Raw genomic sequence first — 8,401 nt, 5'->3', positions numbered from 1 at the left:
GCTTCCTAATCCTGGGAGTGCTCCCTCCATCCCCCCTATTCCTGGGGATACCCCTTCCATCTCCCAATCCTGGGGGTCCTCCCTCTACTCCCCACTCCTGAGGGTGTCCCCTCCATTCCCTATTCCTGGGGGTTCTCCTTCCACCCCCCACTCCTGGCGGCACCCATCTCCAACCCCCACTCCTGGGAGTACCCCCTCCATCCCCTAATCCTGGGGGTCCTTCTTCCACCCACCACCTCTGGGGGTCCCCCCTCCACCCCCCCGTTCTGGGGTGCATCTCACATCCCGTCACCGCTCCCCAGGAGCTGTTTGCAGACACACTGGGCGCCCTGCGGGAGCTGCTGAGGACCCTCCTGCAGCGCAGCCTGACCCCGCACGGCCTGCAGGACATGTTCGCGGTACGTGCCGGTTCCGTCTCACCCACCGTCCTCTTCCTGTGTCACCCGAGGACCCCGCCACCCTCTGATGACGTTATTCCCCCCCTCTTCCCCCCCCGATATTGCAGCACTTGGGCCCATGGATCAAATCCAGCAAGCAGCACGAGCGGCAGCGTGCGGTGGAGCTCAGCGCCGCACTACTGGACTTCTACCTGGGCAGGCTCAACGTCAGCGTAAGTGAGCGCCAACAGGACCACGTGTGTGTCCCAGTGCCGTTCCAGTGCCATCCCAGTGCCATCCTGATGCCATCTCAATGCCATCCTAGTGCCGTCCCAGTGCCATCCCAGTGCTGTCCCAGTGCCATCCTGATGCCATCCCAATGCCATCCCAGTGCTGTCCTAGTGCCATACTGGTGCCATCCCAGTGCCTCCCCAGTGCCGTCCTGATGCCATCCCAATGCCGTCCCAGTGCTGTCCCAGTGCCATCCTGGTGCCATCTCAGTGCTCATCCATCTCAGTGCTGTCCCAGTGCCATCCTGGTGTCCTTCCAGTGCCATCCCAGTGCCTCCCCAGTGCCATCCCAATGCCATCCCAGTGCTGTCCTAGTGCCATACTGGTGCCATCCCAGTGCCTCCCCAGTGCCATCCTGATGCCATCCCAATGCCATCACAGTGCTGTCCCAGTGCCTTCCTGGTGTCCTCCTGATTCTATCCCCCAGTGCCATCCCGGTGCCATCCTGGTGCCTTACCAATGTCATCTCCTGATGCCATCCCCCCAGTGCCATCCTGGTGCCGTCCCGTGCCGTCCCTGTTCCATCCCAATGCCATCCCAGTGCTGTGCCAGTGCCATCCCAGTGCTGTCGCCATGTCATCCCTGTGCCATCCCAGTGCTATCCCAATGCCACCTCCATGCTATCCCAGTGCCATCCCAGTGTCGTCCCAGTGCCTTCCCGGTGTCCTCCTGATACCACCTCCCAGTGCCATCCTGGTGCTGTCCCAGTTCCATCTCAATGCCTTCCCAGTGCCATCCTGGTGCTATCGCAATGCCATCCCGATGCCATCCCAGTGCCATCCTGAAGCCATCCCAGTGCTGTCCTGGTGCCATTGCCATGCCATCCTAGTGCCATCCCAGTGCCGTCCCGGTGCTATCTTGGTGTCCTGGTGATGCCATCCCCCAGTGCCATCCCGATGCCATCCCAGTGCCGTCCCAGTGCTGTTCCAGTTCCATCCCAATGCCATCCTGCTGCCATCCCAATGCCATCCTGGTACCATCCCAATGCCATCCTGCTGCTATCCCAGTGCCATCCCAGTGCTATCTTGGTGTCCTCGTGGTGCCATCCCCGAGTGCCATCCCGATGCCATCCCAGTGCCGTCCCAGTGCTGTTCCAGTTCCANGTCGTCCCTTTCTACAACCTGGGTGTGCTCATCGCGCTCTTCTCCCCACGCTGCTCCGACTCGGTGGGCAGTGTCCGGCAACGCGCCGTCGACTGCGTCTACAGCCTGCTCTACATCCAGCTGTGCTACGAAGGTGGGCGTTGGGGGGGGGTGGGCTCACAGTGTGGGCAGGGGGTGCCGGACCCCGTCTTCCGGTTATGGGGCTGCAGAGAAGGAACCCACAAATGGTTGCGTCATGGGATCGTTAGGGTTGGAGGAGACCTATGAGATTCCACAGTCCAACGCCAACTCATCCCCACCATGACTCTAAATAGACCCACAGGCTCATTAAGGTTAGAGAAGACCTCCAAGGTCATCCAGTCCAACCCTAACCTTCCCCACCATGATCCTAAGTATACCCATTGAATCATTAAGTTCGGAAGATGCCTCCAAGATCCCCAAGTCCATCCCCAAGCCGTCCCCGCCATGACCCTAAGTGGAACCATTGAGTCACTGAGGTTGGAAGAGACCTCTAGGATCCCACAGTCCAACCCCAACCCATCCCACCATGGCCCTAAATAGAACAACAGAGTCATTAAGGTTGGAGAAGACCTCCAAGATCCTCCAGTCCAACCCCAGCCCACTCCCACCATGACCCTAAATAGAATCATTAGGATTGGAGGAGACCTCCCAGATTCCCCAACTCACCCCACCATGGCCCTAAATAGACCCGTAAAGTCATTAAGGTCAGAAGAGACCAAAAGGTCATTCAGTCCAACCGCAACCCACCCCCACTGTGATCCTAAATAGAATCATTAGGGTTGGAGGAGACCTCCAATGTCATCCAGTCCAACCCTAACCCACTCCCACCATGATCCTAAATAGACCCACAGAGTCATTAAGGTTGGAAGACACCTCTGGAATCCCACAGTCCAACCCCAGCCCAACCCAGCGTGACCCCAAATAGACCCATAGAGTCGTTAAGGTTGGAAGAGACCTCTAGGATCCCACAGTCCAAGCCCAACACATCCCACCATGGCCTTAGATAGAACCATAGAGTCATTAAGGTTGGAAGAGACCTCCAAGGTCATCCAGTTCAACCCCAACCCACCCTCACCATGACCCTAAATAGAATCACTAGGGTTGGAGGAGACCTCCAAAATCCCCAGTCCAACCCCAACCCATCCTCACCACGACCCTAGATAGAACCATATAATGATTAAGATTGGAAGAGACGTCCGAGATCCTCCACGCCCACCAGCGCAGAGCCCAGGGGGTGACCGCTGTCTCTGGTCCTTACCAGCTATCGTGGCCTTCTTGGCCACGCAGTGGGGCCGGGAGTGGGGCCGGTGGGTGATGCTGTCACAGGACCGGGGTTGGGATGCTGAGGGCCAGAGTGCATCACGGAGCAGTTTCGGGGCTCACTGAGTCTGAACTTCCCCGTGTCACCAGGAGAGGTCGGGGCAGCGCTTGGGATGAACGCCGGGAGGCGGCGCGGGACGCGGCTCCGCTTTGCTGCCGTTCCTGGGAGCAGCACTGTGGGTCCGACCCACATCGCTGCGGTGTTGTGGTTCTTTGGGGGCAGCTGTGCACTGACCCACAACGCTGCGGTGCTGTGGTCCTTTGGGGGCAGCTCTGTTCTGACCCATATCACTCCGGTGTTCGGACCCACATCACTGCAATGTTGTGGTGTTCGTGGGAGCTCCTCTCCAACCCACATTGCTGCGGTGTTGTGGTCCTTTGAGGCAGCTCCACTCCGACCCACATCGCTGCGGTGTTCAGACCCACATCGCCGTGAAGTTCAGGTGTTCGATCCGAACCGAGCGCTGCTCTGCCCGCAGGGTTCGCTCGGGACCACCGGGATGAGATGGTGGAGGGACTGAAGGCGCTGAAGAGGGGTCTGGAGGAGCCCGACTTCACCATCCTCTTCCGCACCTGCACCAACATTGCCATGGTAAGGCGGGCGGAGTGGGGCTGCTCCAAGCATGCTGCCCCATAGCGATGCTGCCGGTCCCCAGAAGCTTGTACAAAGAAATATCCTAGAGCCATGGGATGGTAGGGTTGGGTTGGATGGGTCCTTAAAGGTCATGGAGCCATGGAATTGACTGGATGGGAAGGGTCCTTAAAGGTCATACAAGCATTGGATGGGTTGGGAGAATTCTTGAAGGTCGGAGAACCATGGAATGGTAGAATGGGTTGGGTAGGAAGGGTCCTTTAAGGTCATATAGCCATGGAATGATTGAGTTGGAAGGGTCCTTACAGATTGTAGGGCCATGGAATGGTTGGGTTGAGTTGGAAAAGTCCTTAAAGATCACAGAGCCATGGGATGAGTTGAGTTGAGTTGAGTTGGAAGGGTCCTTAAAGATCATGGAGCCATGGAATGGGTTGAGTTGGCTTGCTACAGTCCTGAAAGATCATAGAGCCATGAGACAGTTGACCAGGAAAGGACCTTAAAGCCCCCCAGCCCCACCCCTACAGTGGTCTGGGTGCCATCGGAGAGCTGTGGGGCTGAGCTCTGGGGTGGCTGCCTGCAGAGCCCTGCAGCAGAGAGGTCTCGCAGCCGTAGAGGCACCACCGGCGCCGTTTGTCCAGGATGAGCCGCTCAGCCCCTCGTTAACCTACTCATTCTCCCCCCAGGTGATTGGGAAGCGTGTCCCCCCGGACCAGCTGATGAGCCTCCTGCTTGCCATGTTCGAGGGGCTGGCGGACCCCGACAAGAACTGCTCCCGTGCGGCCACCGTCATGATCAACGCGCTGCTCAAGGAGCGGGGGGCGGTCCTGCAGGACAAGGTGAGCTCCCGTGGGGCAACCCTGACCCTGCTGCCTCCTGCTTGTGCCATGCACATCGCCCGATGAGCGCCAGGTCCTGGCAGCTGGGCTGTGGGTGATGGGCTTAGGTGGTGTGGTTGGTATTCGTCAAGTGGTTTGGGTTGGAAAGGACCTGAAAAGTCATGGAGCTGTAGAATGGGTTGGGTTGGAAGGGTCCTGAAATGTTACAGAGCTCTGGGATGGTTGGATTGGGAGGGTCCTGTAAGGTCATAGAAGCATGGAATGGTTGGGTTGGAAGAGTCCTTAAAGATCATAGAGCCATGGAATGATTGGATTGGAAGGGTCTGTAAATGTCAAAGAACCATGGAATCACAGCATGACTTGAGTAGTAAGGGTCCTTAAATATCATAGAACCATGGAATGGTTGGGTTGGAAGGGACACCCCAGCCCTATCCCTGCCGTGGGCTGGCTGCCCCCCAGCTCAGGCTGCCCAGAGCCCCACTCGCGGCCTCGGGCACCTCCAGGGATGGGGCACCCCCAGCTCTGGGCAGCAGTGCCGGGGCCGCACCGCCTCTGGTTGCAGGATTCCCCCACCTCTCACCCCAAATCTCCCCTCTTTTGAGTTCAAGTCATTCCCCTCTGTTCCATCACTCTCTGCAGTCACTTTCCAGTTTATCTCTTCCGGCACTGAAAGGATGTGACCGTTCCCATTGCACCTCTGGCTATACAATTGCCTGCCTCACACTCCCTGGAGCTGTCACTCCTCCCATCACCATCCCCATTTTGGTCAACATCCCCATCGCATCCCTATCCCACCCCCATCCCCACCCTCATCCTCATCCCATTCCACACCCCACTCCTGCTCAGAGGACTTTTTTTTTTTGGTCTAATCCACTGCCTTAGGACTCAGCTCTCCCCCTTTTCTCCTGCACTAATTGGAAACACCAGCTCTCCCCGCACCGCTCTGGCTTTGCACAGCAGCTCCTGCTAACGTCCCGCTCCCCCCTTGACCCCTCCCCATCGCTCCCTTTTCACCCGGACCCCGTCCGGCCCAGATCCTGAAACCCGACCTGACGTTAAATCCCGGCAGCTCTGTGCTAAGCTCGGGGATTTGCCGCCAGGTCTGGGCTGTGCATCAGCTTCCTCCGTGCCTCGCTGAGCGTCGTGCAGCCAGTGGGGCCAGGGGGATCGTCCCCTATTCCGCTCTGGTTCCTTGGGTCATAGAACTGGAGAATGGTTGGGTTGGAAGGGTCCTGAAAGGTCATAGAGCTGTGGGATGGGTTGGAAGGGTCCTTGAAGATCATAGAACTGTAGAATGGCCAAGTTGGAAAGGATCTTAAAGGTCATAGAACAATGGGTTGGGTTGGAAGGGTCCTTGAAGATCATAGAACTGTGGAATGATCATGTAGGAAGGAACCTCAAAGATCACAGAGCCATGAGGTGGATTAGGAAGGGTCCTGGAAGATCATAGAGCCATGGAATGGTTGGGTTGGAGGGGACCTCAGCAATCACCCAGTTCCAGTCCCATGCCGCTGCTGAGCCCTGGATGCACCGATGCTGGCAGAGGAGTGCCGGCAGCTCCGCACCCTGAGACATTCCGCAGTGTCACCTGGAGGGGGGGACACCACGGCAAGGTCCCCCCAAGCTCTCGCCATGTCCCGTCCCCCATCTGAATGCCACCACCTTGCCCCACAGGTGCCCGACATCATGAGCATCATCCACGGCAAGCTGCAGGAGGTGGACGAGGAGNTTGGGTTGAGTTGGAAGGGTCCTTAAAGATCACAGAGCCATGGGATGAGTTGGGTTGAGTTGGAAGGGTCCTTAAAGATCATGGAGCCGTGGAATGGGTTGAGTTGGCTTGCTACGGTCCTGAAAGATCATAGAGCCATCAGACAGTTGACCAGGAAAGGACCTTAAAGGCCCCCAGCCCCACCCCTGCAGCGGTCTGGGTGCCATCGGAGAGCTGTGGGGCTGAGCTCCAGGGTAGCTGCCTGCAGAGCCCTGCAGCAGGGAGGTCTCGCAGCCGTAGAGGCGCCGCTGGTGCCGTTTGTCCAAGATGAGCCGCTCAGCCCCTCGTTAACCCACTCATTCTCCCTCCAGGTGATTGGGAAGCGTGTCCCCCCAGACCAGCTGATGAGCCTCCTGCTCGCCATGTTCGAGGGGCTGGCAGACCCCGACAAGAACTGCTCCCGCGCGGCCACCGTCATGATCAACGCGCTGCTCAAGGAGCGGGGGGCGGTCCTGCAGGACAAGGTGAGCTCCTGTGGGGCAGCCCTGACCACGCTGCCTCCTGCTCGTGCCATGCACGTCACCCGATGAGCGCCAGGTCCTGCGCCAGGCAGCCGGGCTGTGGGTGATGGGCTTTGGTGGTATGGTTGGTATTCATAGAGTGGTTCGGGTCGGAAAGGACCTAAAAGGTCATGGAGGCATAGAGTGGGTTGGGTTGGAAGGGTCCTGAAAGGTTATAGAGCCATGGGATGGTTGGGTTGGGAGGGCCCTGAAAGGCCTTAGAGCCATGGGATGGTTGAATTGGAAGAGTCCTTAAAGATCACAGAGTTGTTAGATAGTTGGGTTGGAAGGGTCCTTAGAAATAATAGAACCATAGAATGGTTGGGTTGGAAGGGATCCCCCAGCCCCCAGCCCCACCCCTGCTGTGGGCTGATCCCCCCCCAGCTCAGGCTGCCCAGGGCCCCACCCGCAGCCTCGGGCACCTCCAGGGATGGGGCACCTCCAGCTCCGGGCAGCAGTGCCGGGGCCGCACCGCCTCTGGGTGCAGGATTCCCCCACGTCTGACCCCACTCTCCCCTCTTTTGAGTTCAAGTCATTCCCCTCTGTTCCATCACTCTCTGCAGTCACTTTCCAGTTTATCTCTTCCGGCACTGAAAGGATGTGACCGTTCCCATTGCACCTCTGGCTATACAATTGCCTGCCTCACACTCCCTGGAGCTGTCACTCCTCCCATCACCATCCCCATTTTGGTCAACATCCCCATCGCATCCCTATCCCACCCCCATCCCCACCCTCATCCTCATCCCATTCCACACCCCACTCCTGCTCAGAGGACTTTTTTTTTTTGGTCTAATCCACTGCCTTAGGACTCAGCTCTCCCCCTTTTCTCCTGCACTAATTGGAAACACCAGCTCTCCCCGCACCGCTCTGGCTTTGCACAGCAGCTCCTGCTAACGTCCCGCTCCCCCCTTGACCCCTCCCCATCGCTCCCTTTTCACCCGGACCCCGTCCGGCCCAGATCCTGAAACCCGACCTGACGTTAAATCCCGGCAGCTCTGTGCTAAGCTCGGGGATTTGCCGCCAGGTCTGGGCTGCGCATGAGCTTCCTCTGCACCTCGTCGTGCAGCCGAGGGGGCCAGGGGTCATCCTCTGTGCCGCTCCAGTTCCTGGGGTTGTAGAATTGGAAAATGGTTGGGTTGGAAGGGTCCTGAAAGATCACAAGACCATAGAATGGTTGGGTTGGAAAGGTCTTAAAAGGTCACAGACCCATGTGATTGTTGGGTTGGAAGTGTCCTTAAAGGTCATAGAGCCAGAGGATGAGTTGAATTGGAAGAGTCCTTAAAGATCATAGAGCCATGGGACGGTTGGGTTGGAAGGGTCTTTGAAGGTCATAGAGCTGTGGTTGGTTTGGAGGGGACCTCAACAATCACCCAGCTCCAACCCCACGGCGCTGCTAAGCCCTGGATGCTGACAGCATCGGCTGCTCCGCACCCTGAGACATTCCGCAGTGTCACCTGGATGGGGGGACACCGCAGCAAGGTCCCCCCAAGCTCTCGCCGTGTCCCGTCCCCCATCTGAATGCCACCACCTTGCCCCACAGGTGCCCGACATCATGAGCATCATCCACGGCAAGCTGCAGGAGGTGGACGAGGAG

At 58.2% G+C, this 8,401-nt stretch overlaps 1 protein-coding gene across 1 annotated transcript; it reads left to right on the top strand.

The window, feature by feature from the left end:
* Positions 1-189: 189 nt before the first annotated feature.
* LOC110391314 (maestro heat-like repeat-containing protein family member 1) lies at positions 190-6,294 on the top strand (the record flags this gene model as incomplete). Its single annotated transcript, XM_021383135.1, has 6 exons — positions 190-398; positions 506-634; positions 1,765-1,903; positions 3,591-3,703; positions 4,387-4,539; positions 6,214-6,294. Coding segments are annotated over 6 exons (824 nt in total), but the record flags the coding sequence as incomplete, so codon positions are not given.
* Between the last annotated feature and the right edge of the window lie 2,107 nt (positions 6,295-8,401).

Source organism: Numida meleagris, unplaced genomic scaffold, assembly GCF_002078875.1.
Source record: "Numida meleagris isolate 19003 breed g44 Domestic line unplaced genomic scaffold, NumMel1.0 unplaced_Scaffold347, whole genome shotgun sequence".
NCBI classification, from domain to species: Eukaryota; Metazoa; Chordata; class Aves; order Galliformes; family Numididae; genus Numida; species Numida meleagris.
This window is presented reverse-complemented; position numbering and strand designations above follow the sequence as displayed.